The following is a 20,616-nucleotide window of genomic DNA, read 5'->3' on the forward strand; positions in this document are numbered from 1 at the left end:
ACCAGAGGCCAATGCGGAATTGTGAAGGAGCCAGCACAGGGCATATTTACTTTAGAAAAAAATGAAAGGGAAGAGCAAACCACAGTAATAAAACCACACCTACCTGTTTCTTCATCTATTTTGAAAACACCAACACCAGAACCATCTCGAATGGAATAGTGGATCTCCCCATCTCTTCCTGTGTCCTCATCATGAGCTGATACCTTCATCACTGATGAACCAACAGGGACATTTTCTCTCACTACACCCTTTTCCACAAAGCTAGGAAACACTGGTGGGTGTAAGTTCTCATTCACATCGATGACCTCAACTTCAATGTAGCAAGTGGAGGACAGAGAAATGGGCTTCCCTTTGTCTTTGGCCCTCACAGTGAGATTATATACTTGCCTCTTCTCAAAGTCCAACTGCTGTACGATTCTAACTGCTCCGCTAAGCTTATCCACATCAAAGTTTCCTTCTCCGTGGTCCACAAGACTGTATCTCACCTGACCAGACTGACTTAAATCAGGATCATAGGCCTCTAACCACATGATTACCGTTCCTTCCGGAAGGTCCTCTCGAACTTTCACACGGTAATTAGGGGGAATAAACTTGGGTGGGTTGTCATTAACATCCTCTAATGATACCTTCAGAAGCACCGTGGAAAGCAGCTGGGGTTCTTCTCTGGCTTGATCCCTGGCTTCAATCTTTATGTAATGCACGTGCTGTTCTTCACGATCCAAGGGGTTCACGATTTTAACCACTCCAGTCGTGCTGTCAATTGAAAATTTATCTGTGTCTGTAAGAATAGAGTACGTCACACGTCCGTTTGGTCCCAGATCTTTATCTGTAGCTTCAACCTGGATGATTTCACTATTTATCTCTTTGTCTTCACTCACTTCAACGAAATAGTTCTCCTGTAAAAACTCAGGTGGATTATCATTGGCGTCCAGAACTCTGATCTCCAGAAGACGCCAAGCAGCCTTCTGTGGCAGACCAAGGTCAAACACTGTAAGATTCAGGGTATATCTGTCTGTTGTTTCACGGTCAAGTGGAGATAAAATTTTGAGCATTCCTGTTTCCATGTCAATAATGAAGCAACTATCCTCATTTCCTCCGGAAATAGCATAGACCAGTTTTCCGTTGAAACCAGTGTCAAGGTCAGTAGCATTCATGAAAATTATGCTGGAACCCACAGGATGATTTTCCTTCACCTCAATACCAGCTGGAAGAGTACTTCTAAACTGTGGTGTGTGAGCATTGACAGAGTGAGAATCAAAGAAAACATCCTCAGCCTCTCCCTGACTGTGTAATTTATTGGCCTGCAGGAGTTTCTCTGCCAGCATTCTGGCCACACCCGTCTCTTCACACTGCAAGTTTACTGGCTTGCGAAGGGCTGCCACGGTCAGGTTGATATACAATGGTGCGGCAAAGTTCTCTCCATCTGTAGCTGTAATTCTCAGACTGTGAAATGACACCTTGGCCCCTAAACCATGCATGAGCGACTGCTTTAGTGACAACACCCCGGAGCTGGGATTCAAGCTGAACAGATCCAGTTCATTCCCAGCTTCAGTGTGATAGCGCACCAACTGCAGCTCATCCGCGTCAATCGCGGAGACAGTGGTTATCTGCTCCCCTACACCTAGGTCCCTGGGAATTGTTCCTGCACAGTTTATCTTCTCAAACAGGGGAGTGTTGTCGTTCAAGTTGTTGAGAGTGACGGTAGCAAGGACTGCAGCCTCGCGGCGGTACGGCGAGCCCCCGTCCGATGCCCGGACCCTGAGCGTGTAGACCCGTGGCATCAGCTCGTAGTCCAAGTTCTCCGAGGTGCTCACGGCGCCGCTGAGGGGGTCGATCACGAATGGCACGTGGTCCAGATTTGCAATGCTGTAAGTCACATACCCGTTCTCACCCTCATCGGGGTCTACGGCCCTCACTCTCATCACCGTGGTACCAATGGGCACGTTCTCGTCAAAAGACGCTTTGTAGGCTGTCTGGGTAAATTCAGGGGGATGGCTATTTGCACTCAAGACTTTAACCAAGACTTTGGTCGAGGCTCTTCTGTCACTTGTTGTTACTTCAAGTTCAAAATGGGAGGCTTGCTGTCTCTTAATTGGTTCTAAAATGGAAATGAGACCAGTGTTGTGATTTAAACTGAATTTAGCTTTTCCAGGTGTATTTTTAAAAACATACTTCAAATGAGAATAGCTAGGTGTGGCTTTTACCATGACCACGGGTGTGTTGGCAGGGGCAAATTCACTTATTTCTGCTCTGTAAACCTCCTTCTCAAACTTGACTGGCCCGGCTTTGAACTGTGGTGAAGTCACCTGAATTACTTTTACAGAAGAGAACTGGGGAGGACTTCCTTTATCTTTCGCCTGTAGGGTCAGGTTGTAGCCGAAAGGGTGACTGTCCCAATCAATGTCACCCACTGCCTTCAGTTTATACTCTTTGCTCCCTGGAGAGGTCCTCACGGTTCTAAACTGCTGAAGGAGGTCTCCTGCCACAATGCTCAAAGAAGCGACTTCCCCACTGGCACCTCGATCGCAGTCATCCACGGTTATGAGGGCGTACGCTGGGTCCTCCTCCAATTCCGATGGTGACAACGTCACTGCTGTTATCACAGGAGCACACTCGTTGGCCTGCTCTACGTGAGCTGTGAGCTTAGCCATGCTGCTGGCGCCACTGCTCCCGTACAATTTCATGCCACGGTCCACAGCAAGGATTTCCAGCTCATAGAACTTGGTCTCTGTGGAGTCAAGTCTACCAGTTAAAACTATGGTGCCGCTGGTGGGGTGGATAGCAAACATGTCGGTTCGGTCTTTAAAACTGTAGTAAAATTCTCCATTGGTGCCTATGTCTGCATCCGTGGCACTGACTCTTGCGATACTGGTCCTCAGGGCTGTGTTTTCAGGTAAAGAAACACTGTACGAGGTGGGTGAGAATAATGGCCTCAGGTCATTTGTATCCAGCACTTGTACCCTGACCTTTGTTCGTGCTTCAGCATTAGTATTTTTTTCAACTGCTTTGACTATCAACGTGTAATGGTCTTTCACTTCTCTATTAAGAATAGCTGTATTTCCTCCTTTGGTCCTTATTCTCAGAAAGCAAAAGTCTCCAAGAATGTACTCTTCAGCTTTGAATAGGTTTTCATTGTCTCCTGAGACAATTTTGTACCTTAACTCCCACAATGGATTTCTAATGTAAATACCCATCTTTACAGGATGCCCGACATAGGTCTTTGCTGCAGAATTTTCATGCACTGTGACATTGTATTGGAAATGTGTAAACTGTATAGGAGTCTGCTCAAGTGCTTGGCTTCCATCACTGTCCCCAAAATGCTGGAGGAGGAGGAGCAAAAGCAGAAACGAGGCCAAATGCCTCCCCATCGCTCAACTCTCAGGGACCTGCAACAGAAGAAAATAAGAATCACTGCTTCTGGGAAATAAAACAAACAAAAAGCGTACTTTTGGGCTTCCCTGGTGGCGCAGTGGTTGAGAATCCGCCTGCCGATGCAGGGGACACGGGTTCGTGCCCCGGTCTGGTCTGGGAGGATCCCCCACATGCCGCAGAGCGGCTGGGCCCGTGAGCCGTGGCCGCTGAGCCTGCGCGTCCAGAGCCTGTGCTCCACAACGGGAGAGGCCACAGCAGTGACAGGCCCGCGTACAGCAAAAAAAAAAAGGGTACTTTTATTAAGGTTTTAGACCTCACATTTTAATAAAGCATTTTCCATCTATATAGAATATGAATACATGCAATGGTTTTCCAATAAGTATCAATACTGCTCATATTTCTAGAATTACTAGGTTTAAGAACAATTTTTTTTATTTTAATGACTCAAAGAACCCTAATGAGCATCAGATGAAGGTCTGCCAGCTGTAACAACTAAACTGTATTCCTGCACTTCAATCTTCAAGGCAAGTATAAGCGACTGCTAAAAAGGGAGTGAACATTGTTTCCATTTACTTGTATATAACAAATTAAGTGCTCAAAAGCTCACAAACTTGACGCTACTACAGTATCCCGAGCATTGGACACTTCAGACAGCTAACAACCAAAAAAACCCTCAACAGTGGTTTTATATAACCTCCCATAATGATAGCTTGTAAACTCATCTTGAAATTTATCCTGAAATTATATTATTTTCTTTATAAGAATGATTAAGTTCACTCCCTACATAAGGGTTTACTGTCTCATTTAGCACTATATTAACTATATAAAGGTATTAAAATAAATATATCACCAAGTTTAATACTGAAGTCATTTCTGAACCAACAAACAGACCAAAACAGTTTACAAAAGGAAAAGCAAGAGCTTGATGTCAAACAGAACTTGCCCTCCCTAAACCAGGGACACAAATCTTGGCAACATCACTGTTGTATCACCACTGCTGCCAACAGCCGGTGCACAGAGGGTCCGCTGTCTGTGGCACTGAACAACCTGTCACCCGAACACAAGACACACAGGCACAAAGCTAAATCATCTAAGCGAACATGCGTAGAGGGGCCCAATCAACACAGCAAGGTGGCAGGCGCTGCAGGGAGGTCCAAGGGTGAAGCAGGAGGAATGAGGACATTTGAGAAAGGGGTACCCTGAACCAGTGGGAAGGCAGAAAGTTCACTGGGATAAGGCCTGGCAGGGGAGGACAATTACTTTCAGACCAACTGTTCCCCTAAATGCCAACGTAATTCACCTTGTAAATCAACGGAGCTTCACAAACATCCGAGCATGGTCAGAAGAGGACAGCACTGCAGCCCTGGCAAAGGACCTCTCAAATGAATATTCGGGAAATGGGACTGCTCCCCAAGGTAAGAGAAAGAGCAGAGTGAAGGGCTGGCCCAACAGCCAGGGGAAATTAGCATGGCAACTTTAATTACAGTATCTTAACTCAGCGACTGCCAACTTTGCCCCATTAATCATTTCATTAAGGAAAAAAAGAAAAAAACCTGATATGCTGAAGGCAATTAGAAGCTTAATTGATACTGAATCCTGTTCAAGTCGGGCACCCTAACTTGTGCTTTAGCAACCATGACTTCTCAGCAGATAAAGTCAGGAAATCAGACAGAATTTTTGGCCTCTAGAATAACAATTAAGATTTAAACAAAATAAGAAAATCTTTTCCCAACACTATCTCTTAATTTGGTCAACAGTTCTAATACTCAGGGAAATTTGAGGATTATGTAACAATCTGATAATTTTATCAAAACAAGTGAAAAGTCTGATTCATGACTGAATTCAACCTACAGGTATTAAGAACCTGCTAGCAGACAGACTGTGCTAGGTACATGGAGTTAAAGACGATTTTAAAAGGCAAAGATCCTGGTACTGAGGCATTTACAAACCAGGGATAAGACGTAAAGAAAATGTCATAAAGAAGCATTAAAAAGATGATGTTGGGCTTCCCTGGTGGCGCAGTGGTTGAGGGTCCGCCTGCCGATGCAGGGGACGCGGGTTCGTGCCCCGGTCCGGGAGGATCCCGCGTGCCACGGAGCGGCTGGGCCCGTGAGCCGTGACCGCTGAGCCTGCGCGTCCGGAGCCTGTGCTCCGCAACGGGAGAGGCCACAGCAGTGAGAGGCCCGCGTACCACAAAAAAAAAAAAAAAAAAAAAAAGATGATGTTGCACAAGCACTTTCTGTTTTAGGAAACATAATTTTACTAGTATCCAGTTTACAACAAAGTATTAAACCAGGATTCTATTGCAAGCAATTAAAATATTTTTGCTTAATTTTACATATAAAATATTATGCAGTAATTTAAAAAATGAGAGCACTCTATACACTGACATGTAAAGATGTCCAGATACATTAAGTGGAAAAACTAAACTGACCCCATTTATGTTTGCAAAAAGGGAGGGGAGATAAATTATATGCGTAGTTCATGGATGTGCTTAAAAATGAACCAAAAAATTCTGGACAGATAAGTAGTAAACTGTTACTGGTGGTAACTTCTGAAGGACAGGCAGCTGGGGGAATGTCCACATTTTCACTTTTCTCTACTATTTGAATTTTTAGTATATATATATGTTATCTTTAACATTAATTCACTTCTTTGGTCATTTGATTCATTCAACACCCATTTAATGAGAGCCTACCACATGTCAGGAACAGTTCTACATGCTGGGAATACAAAAGTGAACCAAACTACTAACAAATCCTCATGGAAGACACATTTCCTGGTGAGAGACAAACAAGGAAACAAAGAGTCTATCATATGCTGATGATTAGTGCTAAGGAGAAAAATAAAGCAGAAAGAAATGGAGACTGCAGTCAGAAACATGGAGGGAGAGAGAGATACCCCGAAAAAGGACAAAAGTTTCTCAACGTCAAAACTATTGACATTTGGGGCAGATGATTCTTGGCCGGAGGAGGGGGTGTGTAGGCTGGAGAGCTGTCCTAGGCATCTTTTAGTATTACTCCTGGTCTCCACCCAACTAAAGGCCTGTAGCCTCTCTTCCCCGCAACCCCAACTAAAAATGTCTCCAGACAGTACAAATGGCCCCTGAAGCCCAGTCGTCTCCAGTAGAGAAGTACCAGTTAGAGGAGCCACAAGGAGAAAGACCGTTGTGGTCTGGCGCGGTGGGTGAGGGGAGGGCAATAAAGGAGATCCTTTTTTAGATAAGCTTTTCATTTTAAAATTCTTTTAGAGTTTCAGAAAAATTACAAAGACAGTTTCCCCTACTGTTAACATCCCACCTTACTACGGTACATTTGTCACAACTCATGAAATACTACAGATACACTGTAATTCACTAAGTCCCAACACCCTTTTCCCGTCCCAGGATACCAGCCAAGACAACCACATTACATTCAGTCATCACATTCTCTTAGGCTCCCCTGGACTGTAACAGTTTCTCTGATTTGTCTTGTTTTTAATAACCCTGACAGCTTTGAGAAATACTGGTCAGGTATTTTGCAGAACGTCCCTCAACTGGAATTTGTCTGATGTTTTTCTGCATGATTAGACGGGGGCTATGCGTTGAGGGGAGGAAGAGCACGGGGTAAAGTGCCATCTTCATCACATCACATCGATGCTGACGCTGACCCTGTTCACCGGGTTGAAGCAGTGCTTGTCGGGTCTCTCCGCAGCGGGGTACTTGCTGCCCCCTTCCCCTACGGTGCCCTCTGGAAGGAAGGCGCTACGTGCAGTCCACACTTAGGGGTGGAGAGTTATGTTACATAAATCATTTAGAGTTCTTCTGTAAGGGAGGTTTGTCTATTCTCTCCTAATGTCTTTATCATTTGTTTTCATCAGTATGGCCTCATGGATGAAGGGTGAAGGACATTGGATGTTACTACAAATAAAATGAGAACAGGGGAGTGACATGCTTGAACCTAAAGTGAAAGGGCTGCTCTGGTACCGGGGTGGACAAGAGAAGGGAGGGCAGCCAGGGCAAAAGCTGGAGGGAGACCAGTTCGAAGGTACTGCAACAGCACCGGTGAGAGACTGTGGTGGCTCAGCCTCAATGGTCCTGGTGGGGGTGGGGAGGAGGGTGACATTTTGGACCTACTTCAGGACCAGCTGATGAACTGGAGGGCAGAGGCGGAAGGAGAGAAAGAGAGAGGCATCAAAGAAGATTCCTGACATCATGTGCTGAGCAAGAACTGAGCTGTCAGGTTCCAAGAGAGGGAAGCCTGCATTGAGGGAGGAACGGATTTTAGGGAGTACGATCGAGGATGCAGCTTTAGACATGTTAAGGTAGAAATGCCAAGTAATGACTTCAAGTGAGCAGTTAGATGTGTGGGAAAGGTTCACCCTGGAGAGAGAAACTTGAGAGTTGTCAGAATATGGAAGACGCTACATTTAAAACCACAAAACTAAATGATCACCCACGGAGACAGCACAGAGACAAGAAACAAAAACCAAGGACAGAGCCGTGCTACTCCCCAAGATCTAGAAGACAGAGACGAGAGGAACCAGCAAGGGAAACAGAGCAGCCACTGGGGCAGAAGCAAGAAACAGTGGTGTGACAACGACAATGGTAAGCAAACCAATCTTTCTGAACATTGGAGGCCTAACATGAGACCTTGAAAATGACCCATTAACACTGGCTGGTGCCATGTTACTCCCAGCACCGCTGGTGCCGCACGCCCTTCACCCCCAGGGCGCAAGGAGAAGGCTCAACATGCCAAACCATTGCAGCTGCTGCCTCCCCACGGCATCTCGCGGATCCCTCAGCAGCACCTGCACCACCACCCACTTCTCTCTCACTGCTGGATTCCCAAACACCTGGCTCACCCTTCACAACTCACCCTCCACGCACGGTTCTTCTCACGGGACACATCACAGCTGGAATAAACTTTTCCGACCACATTCATAACGGAGACCTCTTAAAACCCTGAATTTACTCTGCAAACTTGGCTAACAGATGCCGTTGTAATTAAATTATTAAATGCAAGTCTTTTGATCAGGAAAAAAATCCACTTTTAAGGAGATCCTGTTAACCTTACAGTAATTTACCCAAGAACTGTGAACTCACATTTCACCTTAAAATGCCAGAAAAATTACGGCTGTTACTCTACGCAAAACAAACAGTAAAGCAGGGGAAACACACACACACAAATCCTAAAAAGATACTAATACCATTTCACCTAAAAAAGTACACTATTACCTAGTGCTCACACTTGTGAAAATTAAACTCCAAAAATCATTTTAGCCAAAGGCTACACTTTGATATTTAGAAGGTGATCACACTACTTGAACTTACAGTAATCCAGGATTTCTTCTGTGCCTTTTTCCAAAGTGAAAACAAAGAATGTTTACTTAGTTCAGCCTTTAGAGGAAAAGGCCTCAGGTCCAAAGCTTAAATATCTTTAGTACAGATTTCTGAAACTCCATAAATAAGAGAGAAAGATCATTTTTCTGGTAGAAGTCAGATATTAATATGCTCATGTTTCTTCACTTGCGAGACTTTCATGTAAAGTGTTCCAATCGATTCCTGTGACGGCACAGGCTTCACACAACAGAACACAGCCCCGTGCTGAGAACACAGCTGCATAAGTTCAAGCATTTAGATCTAAAGCTGAAGGTTTGTATGTTTCAGATGCTTGAGACAGGGCATTAGGTGGGACACTGCATTACACAATGCAGTCTATTAAATGTATGTTTATTATTTAGAGTCGCAACTCTTACACTCACCATTAGTCATTCCAGCCCTCTATCCAAGAGGGAAACAGTATTAGACTCTCCATTCCACATATGATAATAAAAATACACAAAAATATACAAGCATTTTGCATTTTCCCTCATCATACTCCCATTTTGTATCCACATCAGTGAGAGCGTCACTAGAATTGAACTTATTACTGAAATTTAGACCTTAATGTTAGGTTTGAATAGCGTCACATTTTAAAAGTACACTCTAGAGATGTCTAAATCGTGAGGCAGATGACTATGTTTTCAAAGAGAATTGTCACAAAGTTGTTAAAAGACAATAATAAATGTAAATGGCTCCTGCTTTTAAAAAATATTGTCTATTAAATAAACGTTTAATGACCTCTAAAATCACTTAACAGGAGTCAAAAAATTGAGTACTGTGTCTGTCTTAGAAAGCCTGCTTGTTACTCAGCTATAACCAATTCACAGCTTCCAGGTGACATTTACAACAGAGAAAAACCCTGCATTTTTCTAATAAATTATAATAGCCATAGACAGTACTTTTAAAAGCTTTTTAAAACCTGATTTTTTTTTTTGCGGTATGTGGTCCTTTCACTGCTGTGGGCTCTCCCGTTGCGGAGCACAGGCTCCGGACGCGCAGGCTCAGCGGCCATGGCTCAAGGGCCCAGCCGCTCTGTGGCATGTGGGATCTTCCCGGACAGGGGCATGAACCCGTGTCCCCCACATTGGCAGGCGGACTCTCAACCACTGCGCCACCAGGGAAACCCAAAAGCTTTCATTCTTAACACTGAAAAATTAATGGGTAGATCTTGTTTATTTCTGGGTACATACTAAATCTTTTTAAGCCGTCTTAATACATTTTTTCAGTAAAAATGGGGGTGGGTGGCCCTATGAACCCAGAATTGAACAGCAGGCTCAGGCTTGGTGTGTATCATTTAACTACTTCTGCTAACTCTGTATGGTGTTAGCTTTGATTGGAGCTGCAGTAAGTCTGATTACTCCAGCCATGACTTAATTTAAATACTGCCTTCAAATGATCAACAACTGATTCCAATTTAACAGAGAACAGTCTTCAAACTATTCATACTGACAGTACACACTGCAAATCCCTCTCCTTGGCACATAATTCTTTTCCAGAACCTAAAAGCTTCAGCATTTACATGATTTAATCAATTCGAAATAATTTTTTGGAAGTTTTCTTGCCCCTAAGTTAAACAGACTTCCTAATTTTTAAATAGCCTCCGTATAAACTCTAGTATGTAATTTACCTACTCAACGAACCTATAAAACTTGTCTGTGGGTAGTCTGAAGAGGACTGTTTCTAGTCGTTGTTTTATTGTGACATAAAGACAAGACTGACGAACAAGGGCTGTGTGTACATTTCTGGCTAGACTAGGCCCCCCTGTGCTAGTCTCTCCTCTTTCAGCGCTCCAAAACATGACCCCTCTCCGTTATCACCCGTCCCGCAGACCACTTTCTCCTCACCCACACTCCAGGGCAAACTTTGCCCACAGAGAAGCTCAATAAACAGACTGTTTACCCTCTTGTGATATAAGAACATTTCACCTAATATATTCTTCTCTGCAAACAGAAATCATTTAAATGATGTTTTGGCAGTCATTAACACTGGCCACTCTTCTACGCCCAAATTAGTACAGTTTTCATTATGGATCAAATTATGATGCTCCCTTTTGTATTTAGGTACGAACTCCGGCCTTTCACTAAATACGGGATCAGGAAAGTGAACGATACATGTATAGTAAGCATGTGGAAGTCTTGGTAGAGACTCCCCCCACTTCCTCTCCTTAAAACTTTCTCTTCCCCTCCTCTCTCTTCCTCCCACATCTCCGAAGAGATGCGACCCACCCAAGCTACAAATAGACACCCCTGATGCCATAAAACTCTGCCTCTCCGGCAGCTCTTCCCTAAATTGTCCCTCACACTCAAGTGCCCCTCGCTGCCGCCTCTGCAGCTGCCTTCAGCAGTCCACAAATACACAGGTTCTTTCCCACTGAAAATAACCTTCATTCAAACCTGCACTTTCTTCAAGCTAACAGCCTATTTCTCTCTTTCTTATGTTTGCAAAGAGTTTGAAAAAAGTAGTTTCTCAGTGCTACCTTGACTTCCTTAGAACTCCCTCCACTAAAGACACTGTTTCTACCCTCAACTGTTCCACGCGACCTCAGATCCACCCAGGCAACAGAAGCAGCTTCTTCTGGTGTCAAAGACTAATGTCAAAATTAATGCCCTTTTCTCAGTACTCATCCTCCTGACAATCTCCCATTTGACACTACTCACCCTCCTCCCCCGTATGTGTCCTTCATACTGTCACAAACTGCCTAAAACAAAGAGGTGATCCATACAGAATGTGTAAAGGATGGGCAACACTCAACTTCCCTGATTCTCTCCGATGCCCTTGTATATGCTACACCAACTTTCACCTTCCAGTTGGCCACTACAAATTTCTTTCAACTCTTTCCACACACACACATATTGTTACCCTTAAAGACATCACCCCCTCTGCCCTTATCATAAAGGATCACCGCAGAAGCCTACATTCCACCCTAACCTCCATCAAGTGCCATGGAACACCCCCACCCACCCCGAGATACCTTCAGACTTAAGTTATACAGTGTTTTCACCCACTTCCCACTGCAAAACAATAGCTATTCCACTGAAAATACAGGGTAATTTCCTACGTCCTTGAAGAGTTCCAGCACTTCCCAAATCACCAAGTTTGCAATCTAAGAAATCAAATTTAAAAAGCAGCTAGAAGTCATAAAACCTGTGATCTAGCCCAGGCTTTGTCACTAATCACCTGTGTGACTTCAAGGAAGTTAATTAATCCTTGGATTCCATTTCTTTATTTGAAAAACTAGAGACTGGACTAAAATCTTTACAGCTTCCTACCCTCCACAGATACACATTCTTTCCCCACCTCCTTTTTCTCTCTCTCTTTGTATACATACACACACACACACACACACACACTCCAGAAATTCAGGATTTCTATGACTTTTTATCTTAACTGTCAAACCTCCATATCTTAAGTCATTTAGACTTGACATTTTTTTATTTCTCAATTTCTCAAAACTGTTCCTCTTCCATTTCTGCCGCTGCCACTTGGTTCACATTTGTATTTGTTCAGGCACAGCATGTGAACCGCCTTTTGCTATTCCTTCTTTCTTACCCCCATACTATTTAGCCTACATACTGCAATGAAACTAGTCTCATTAAAACTTCTTTGTAGGGCTTCCCTGGTGGCGCAGTGGTTGAGAATCCGCCTGCCGATGCAGGAGACACGGGTTCGTGCCCTGGTCCGGGAAGATCCCACATGCCGCGGAGCAACTAAGCCCGTGAGCCATGGCCACTGAGCCTGTGCATCCGGAGCCTGTGCTCCGCAACGGGAGAGGCCACAACAGTGAGAGGCCCGCATACCGCAAAAAAAAAAAAAAAAAAAAAAAAAAAAAAAAAAAAAAAAAAAACCTTCTTTGTAATGTCACTCCATAGTTTGAAATATTCCGTGTTCCCCCTTATCCTTCGGATTAAGTACATCCTTCTTAATCTTGTATTAAAGAACTCTGACAATCTGACCTCTACCTACTTTCCCAATTTAATCTCCCATATTACTTCTATTTCAAACCAAACAGGTGTCCTTCCCACAGTCTTGAAACCACCAAGCTGTCCTGAGCCCATGACACCACCTAGTGGCGCAGGCTCTAAACTTGCAGCAGCACCGCCTTTCTTTTCGAAAAGACGACGCAAACATGGCAATTTTATTTTTTCCTGCCCTTTACTCACCACACACAGTTTCGTTATTTCCACCTTTCTCTTCAACATTTCTTTCTTTCCTCTCTTCTTAACCTCCATAAAAGTTATCTATCTTTATAAGCCAAGGTGAGCCCAGGTCATAGATTTTCTGTTTTCCCTTCGCAAAGCAAAAAGGCAAGCCATAAGCCACGTGAAAGAAGGATTAAAAAAACACTGATGATAAACCAACTAACCCTTTTCCGAAAGATAACATGGTGTGCTCAGGTCTTTTTTCTCACCATTCATCAAACCACAAATCAAGTCCCAACCAAGGGTTTCTACAACTTGCTTTACGTATATTTCCACTCTGAATCATTGCCTCCTGATTCACTCTGCGCTCAGATCTCACCCTATCCTAACATCCACCTAGCTCACGGAGGTGCTATGATGAACTACCCTGACCCAGATGGATCTCTCTCACTACACTGGAGATAACAGTTTATTTGTCCTTCTCCCCTGCTGGACTGTAAGCTCCTTGAGAGCAGGAATCCTGCTTTGTTCACCACTGTTTACTGCATCTGGCCCAGTGTTTGGCAGAGGAGATCCACAATTGTTGGGTGCATGAATGGACAGATGGATGAGGATTAGCAATGGAGAATGGAAGGCAGGACAGAAGGGTGGGAGGGGGCAGGGGATAAGGAGGGGTAACATGGGAAAACAATACATCCATCGTTGTAAACTTAACAGAAAATCCAGGTGCGACCACTAGGCCAGCAACAACACTGCCGATGGGTGTCCTGCAGAAGGCTCGAATTTCCAGCAGCTCAAAAAGAGGTCATCAACCACCTCAACATGCTTCCAAAGTGGCGACAGGTGATGCCAGATCAGTGTCCCTACTGCAGCGCTTACTAAGAAGCATTATACTTGAATATTCTATGAAGATAAGATTTAAATAATTACCGATTTTCCTAAGTGGTCTATAGAAGACATTTAATTATAGATTTATCTCCACACATATAATAAACCTTTGGAATTAAGCAAGAATTTTGGCAAATATATTTAAACCTGGGACTTAAGGAAAAGATCTTTTAAAAACTTTATTATGTGAAATATACAGATTCCTCATCTGATTGAATACATTTTTGAAATAAAAAGTTCCTCCCAGACCTGAGGAGAGAAAAAAATGCAACTTTCTGATCTTGGTTAAATGAATTACCTGCATCACTCTTTTCAAAAACTCCTTACCAGTGCCTAAGGAGAAACTAACCCTTGCAAATTAAACAATTAGGTGAGACAAAAAGACACAGTTTGGCTTCATCAACTATATAATTTGGTCAAAAGAAAGCTTACCTGCTGCAGTTTCCCACTCATAAAGATTAAACAGACACCTGGTCTTATGGCTTCCTGCTATTAAATCAGGTCCTTTAGGCCACAAATTAGGCCACGGAGACAACATTTAACGCAACAATAATGCATTAAATTTGATTTAGTTTACTGATTCTATGTAAAATCAGCATAACTTGGGTGGAAAACAGGTGGCAGTAGACTTGTTAAGGGAGTTAAAATAATCTGTAACATCCCTTTCACTTCTAGCGTTCAAAGAAATGACTACTTCGGAGACAACTCGAGAGCTAAGTCTAAAGACATACAGTAGGAAGGCATGGGATCAGGGGGAGGAAAACAATAGTAGTTTGCATATAATTTTTAGATTCCTCTTTTGGCACCTGACCATAACATGGGTTTAAATGGTCTACTAACATGGTGCAAACCCACTAGGTGTACTTCTAGTGACTAATTAAAAGATACAAATGAATAGATATGCAGGTGGCCTGAAAGATTTTATGAAGTCCTCTAAGAATTTCACTTCCTTTCAGAGTGACAAAGAATTTAGTTCATTTAAGATATTCATTTTCAAGTAATGGGTACACAAATGCACACTTTATTCAAATCAAACCCTACTATGAACGTGTTAAATGCCAGGTTTGACATAACTGAGTTATAGTCATCGTTATTTTTAAAAATTATGTAATGTTTTAAGCACTTTTACACCCATCTTAAAGCTTAAGTATGTAGTAAAGAAAGGGGGATAATAATTCCACTTGTGGAACCAGAGAGCTGTCCTAAAACACAAAGCCAAACATCGGAATTAACCTATATACCTGGAGAAACACACTTTATGAGTAACTGCAGTAACTGGATGTGTTGGATAACCACAACGCTAAGAGTAATATGAAAAAAACATCACCATCACCTAGTTTTAACACGTGCAGCTATCTTATTGACACCTATCTCTGAACGTATGACGCCTCAAGAATCTGCTTTTGTGAAAGATATATAAATAACTGAAGATCATTTGCCTTTTAAATCTTTTCCGATTTCAGTCACTGTAAACAGGAGTTGCTTAACAAAAGCTATTTAATGAAATCATGGTTCAGACACATGAAGAAAAAAACCCTCTAACTGCACAGAAAATATTTATGAGTTTACTTTCCTAACGCATACAATTGCGTCCTTGTTTTCAAAGCCCCGCAATTCACATCAGTGGGAACAAAAAAATTCTTAGAGACAACAGAAAGTTAGCTTCCTGGAGGAAAGCACTTAAGAGAAAAAAAGCACTGAAGAACCAGAATCTCTTTAAAAAAAAGATCTTAGAAGTTTCTTTAAAAAAAAATCTTACAAGTTTCTCTTCCAAAAAAGAAACAAACAGATAGCACAGTTGCAAATGTTTAGCCCCGATATTTATCAATCTCACCTATGCTTAACTACATTCAACCAGTTACAACTCAAACCTCAGGGCAGCACTCCTTCAGGGTACAAAACATCTAAGAGAACTCGGTGACTCCATTTCAAAGATCCCATCCCTTAGCAGTTGGCCTCTCCTTTCATCACACCTACGCTGTGAATATCTCACAAATCGCAAGAAATTAGCCGCGGAGCGAGATCAGATAAGTCTTTAGTAGGCACGCGTGTTACCGGAGAGAAGAAAGTGGAACGCGCGTGTGAAGTTTCCGAGCTCCGGGCGAGGCGGAAGTTCTCGCCCAGAGGCCGCCCGGAACCCCGCGCCGCGGCTGCCGCTTTGATTTCCAGCAATGGCTCCGGGGCCAGAGCCGGTGCAGCCGGGGCCGCCGCCCGCTCGCAGCAGCAGTCGGGTCGGTAATTACCATTCGGGTCACGTCGCGCCTTATCCGCTCCCGCCCATCCGCCTCCCCCCACCCACCCGAATCCAGGGCCTGTCCTGAACTTTCCAAGTGGGCAGGCGCCTCGGCACCACCACCGTCCGGCGGGTCTCTTTCTTTCCATCCCGTCCCCAGAGCGCCGGGGGGCGCTCGGTCCTGGGCTGGACAGTGAGGGGCAAGCTCCCAACGAGCCGGAAGCTCGCCACCCGGCAGCAGCAAGTTGCTCGTCCCGCGGGCACATACGGCTTCGGCCCGGCCGCGCAATGGCACCGAGCGCGCCGCTGCGCCCCTCGCCCACCGCCCTCAAGCCTCAACTGGTTTCCTTCAAACTTACAGCAAAGTTAACCCGAAGCGGCGGCGGCGGCGGCGCTCTCGGGGGCGCGCACCTCGCCGCCTCAGCGCGCCCCCGAGCGGGGTCCGGGTCGGCCCGGGGCCTCACTGGCTCCGCAGGGCCGCATAGTATCTGCGGCCCGCCCTCGCTTTCCTCGCGCCGCACTCTGAGGCAGCGCCCCGCCGCGCGCGAGCCCCACTCCAAGCCCGGCTGGTCAGCCCCGGCGTCTCACGCACCCGGCGCCTCACGCACCCGGCGCGGGATATATCCCTCCGCTCGCAGCCACGCCCGCTCGCGCCGGCGCTCTTTTCTCCCGCGCAGAAACTCGACTCGATTTTCCCTGGCAGCCGGAATCCCAGTCCGCGGGGTCCGGGCTATGACGCCCCGCCAAGGGTCAGGGACCTCCCAGTAGCTACAGCAGCCAACTCCTTTCCAGGAGACCAGCGAGTGCCCAGGATGACCTAGCGACACCGCGAGGAACAGACTGGGGTGCCGAGGTTAGTTATGGCCAGCACACAGATTTGTGCAGGTAATTAACAGGGAATGCTCCCTACTAGGAAAGGGGGAACATTAACTTAGCTTAAAAAAAAAAAAAAAAAAAAAGAGCTAAGACTAAAGAAAAAGCTTCCCACGCCTCCCCCTTTAAATTCACGGGAACCTTCAGGGAATTCCTAAATCTGAATTTGAATGCCTTGCCTGTAGGTCTGCAATTGCTTGGTGGAATAAAATCTTCCAAAAGGTCTCAAAAGGAATGCAGTTAGATCGGAACCTACTTCCTTTTTCAATCTACACTAAAATCCCGGGAAAGTGAAAACGCTTCCTTCGCGAACTGTTTGCACAGAGCTGGTTAGACCCCGGAACCTTCCCAGCCGTGGTTACGAACCCCAACGCCGGCCTCCGCCGGCGGACACCCCCAACACCCAGGTCTGCGGGACAAAAGGCAGCGGTGTCGTCTCGTGCGCTTTCCCACGCGGTAAGTACACCCCGCAGGCTGTGAACGCAGTCTAACGTGAAACCACAAGTTCCGCAGGGAGAAGGGGAAACCCCGCGCGTCCAGACGGCCTACTCGGGGAACTCCCCCCACACCCGAGCGCGCAGTCCGGGCATCGCGGGGCTGTGAGTCGGTCCTCAGCGCGGGCAGGGCTCCAGGCGCCGGCTCAGCGCAGCCCCGAGTGCTCCCGGGCGCTGGGGAAACAGCCCGGAGAAGAGGGCGGACTTGACCTGGGAAAGTTTGTGCAGCTCGAATACGTTAACGCTGTGAGGACAAAGAGAGATGATTTCCTTGGAACCGGTGGAGGGGGCTGCTGGAAGAACTACGACGCAAATGGGGGTGAGGGATTCTAGGATTAAGAGGAGAATTTCCCAATTTCAAAGTTAATGCAGTCTCCTCTTAACGCCATCTCAAAGAAGGTGATTGGGGGGCAAAATGTGTCTAGAAGGTCATGGCTGGGAAGGAAGAATAATGCCTGCAGAATGAGTGTGCTGATTCGTAGCACTAAAAGTATGTGGTGTAGTCCCTGCGCGTTATTTAGAATACACAGAAATTCACACACCCAGCAAACATCATCATCCAAACACTTGGCCACGGCAAAGCGCTCCTGGAGTTACAGGTAAGTTTCATACATGGAACACCTCGGAAGTAGGTTACCTGGTCTCCAAGCTCAACGCGTTTGTGCCCCTTGCCGAATTCTAACTCTAAACAAAACACAATCACACACGAACGCCAACAGTTTGTTGGGGCGGGATGCGGGGGAGGAGAAGAACAGTAAAAGGTAAAAAGACACCACCCCATAACGTAAAATCACAAGATTTTTTAAACGATACAAGAGAATTCCTGGAGAAAATTACCATTCACTAATAACTAATAACGCTTACTTGGACTAAAACATCTCTTTGGGAGTCCCGGTTTGCCAGGTCCACTGAAAACCTAAGTGCCTGAAAGAAGTTGCACTTCGTCGCCACAGGAACAGCCGAGAGCCGGAGATGGAGATTTCAGAGTCCCGTGCTGCCACGTTTTTACTGATCCTTTAGCCCCAACGGAACGAAACAGAGGTGCCTTTTTGCTACCAGCTAATTACCTTCACATGAACAAGAAATATAGTACAAGCTCCACGTTTGTCCTCTCAATAGTCAATGCTCCCTAACCCAGTACCCAAAGGCTCTAGAAAATGAGGGGGATGGGTTCCCGAAAACAAAGCTTTCCGCCAGCACTGCCTCTGCATCCAGTCCACCCAAGCTGGTATTTGTATATTATATATAGAATGGGCCGGAGTGGGTGGTAAGTGAAGGCTAGGGTGACGGCGACGGACCTCACGTCCACGTCCCAAGAGCGCCCGGCAGGTCCAAGTTCGCGATCCGTGCGGAACCCCGCAGGGAGCGCGCGCTTTGCCTGGTGTCCGGACTAGAGGGCGCTGCGCCACTGCAGATCACGCGGCACCCAATGCGCCCTCCCTGGACACCATTTCTATAATGTTACATTTGAAATAATGCACAAACAGCATAGCTTTTCAAGTTCTTTTGAACAGTGCTTTGTAAGTATTTTATGAATTCCAAAACCTATGCATATTGATCTTTCATTCCCGAGTCAAGCACAGCCAGGGCGGGTGTGCAGCTCGCCGAGCGGAAAGCCGGTAGGATGCACACGCTTCCCTGTACTAGTCAAACACCCCACGCAATTTCATTAACGTTTAAACTTAAATACGGAAACACTTGCACTCAAGAAAGAACTCACCCGTCCAGCCGAGTCCTCGGTTCTCTGCTTTAAAGTCCCGGCAGCTCCGTAATCGCCACGCGATTTGGATATTTGTTACAAGCCGTGTATGAAGTACCAACTTTGCTTCTCTCCGATCTTCAGCATGTCGCCAACGAGAGTGCTATCCGCCCGCGCCGCCCAGGTGGCCGCATCTCCGGAGGCTTCCGTCCTGGGGGAAACTTGAGCAGCAAAAGGAGGCGAAATGAGAGTGCGCGAGGGCTAGAGAGAGGGCCGAAGAGAAACCAAGTTTGTCAGGACTTGTCCGGGCAGCGAGCCGCCGAGTTTAGGAGTTGCGGCCGGGAGCTGCGGCGGATCACTGCCTCTTTCCCCACTCCCTCCCGCCTGGAGGAGGTGGGGGAGGGGAGGTGACGTCAGCGCCCCGCCTAGCCCCCGGCCCCGCCGCCTGGACGGGATTCTCCCGCGGGGTCCGCCTCCTGGACACTAGCGGCCGCGAGCTCGTAAGCTCGGCCGGCTCTCCTGCCGCAGCTGCGGCCGCTGCGGTGCCGACAGTGCAGCGTCTGCCCCTCTCCACCCCGCCGCGTCTCCCGGGCTCCGCCGAGCGCTGGCGTTCCTCGCACCCGGCGCCGGGGCGGCCCCGCGGTGCGCACCTCTCCGGCTGGCTTTCTCGCAAGCCCCTCTGGCCGCGTTTCCCACGCCTCGAACTGCAGGTGATGCTCTTCCTCTTCTGCAGATGTAATTCGTCGCGACGTGTCGCCTGCCGGGTTGTTGCAGGGCGGAAGCACGAAGAGTCTCTGCGGACTAGCCTGGACGACTTGTACTTTGTAGCCCTCCAACTTTAGGATGTGATCTATTTTAAATACTTCTCGTGCTCTAGCGCTGTTTGCGGTCTTTGTGTTGAAAATCACGGAGCCATATTTTAATGTTCAGATCCTCTTCAAAAGCGCCTACGTTTTTAGACCGTACTCTGAAGCGTACGAGGATCCAAGGGGTGGAGGGAGAGATGGAGGAGGAGCCAGTTTCTGATGTTTCTTACAAGTCATCCATAATGATGGGGGCCAGTACACAAATCAATCGTCTACTCGTACTATAGACTAAGACAAATGCAAACGCTGTTGAAGTTGAATTTGTAAGTGAATACGTCCTTTCTACGTAAGCGTCCAGACTCCAGGAAAAAAATATGCTCTGGAATTTTTTTTTTTAATGCCGCTAAAGTACCAAAATAAAATCTCAACAGCGTGAAATTCCCAGGGAGCCATTTCTGTGAGTTGACACTGTCCCCAGAAGGTTAGCAGTAAAATTCCCTGGAAAAGGGCAGGGGGCTGGGAGCGTGTTCTGTTAATACCTTTGCAGCCGTTGATGTAAATCTAAAGGTCAGTTTAGCTGCCTGTTATCTTTGGAAGGCAAAGAGCAAAACCCCTAGGACACAGGAAACATGGCAAGGAGTTAAACAGTTAAGAGAAAAGAAGATTGTGTTGGAGCATTGGACGTGCTTAGCCTTCAGGAAGTCATATCACTTCTCTAAATTTCAGTTTCCTCGTCTGTTTCACCTTGTA

The 20,616-nt window shown here is 46.1% G+C and overlaps 1 protein-coding gene across 3 annotated transcripts in view; it reads right to left on the reverse strand.

Moving 5' to 3' along the window:
* The window catches only part of FAT1 (FAT atypical cadherin 1), a 124,239-nt gene extending 104,224 nt beyond the window's left edge, over positions 1-20,015 (reverse strand). For all 3 annotated transcript variants that reach the window (XM_059049524.2, XM_059049523.2, XM_067022297.1), the window contains exons 1-2: positions 19,082-20,015; positions 104-3,386 (exon numbers count right to left, since the gene is read on the reverse strand). In XM_059049524.2, the coding sequence (XP_058905507.1) occupies positions 104-3,368 (3,265 nt within the window). In that variant the 5' untranslated portion in view covers positions 3,369-3,386; positions 19,082-20,015. The remainder of the gene's footprint in view (positions 1-103; positions 3,387-19,081) is intronic.
* Between the last annotated feature and the right edge of the window lie 601 nt (positions 20,016-20,616).

Source organism: Kogia breviceps, chromosome 20 (genome assembly GCF_026419965.1).
Source record: "Kogia breviceps isolate mKogBre1 chromosome 20, mKogBre1 haplotype 1, whole genome shotgun sequence".
NCBI classification, from domain to species: domain Eukaryota; kingdom Metazoa; phylum Chordata; class Mammalia; order Artiodactyla; family Physeteridae; genus Kogia; species Kogia breviceps.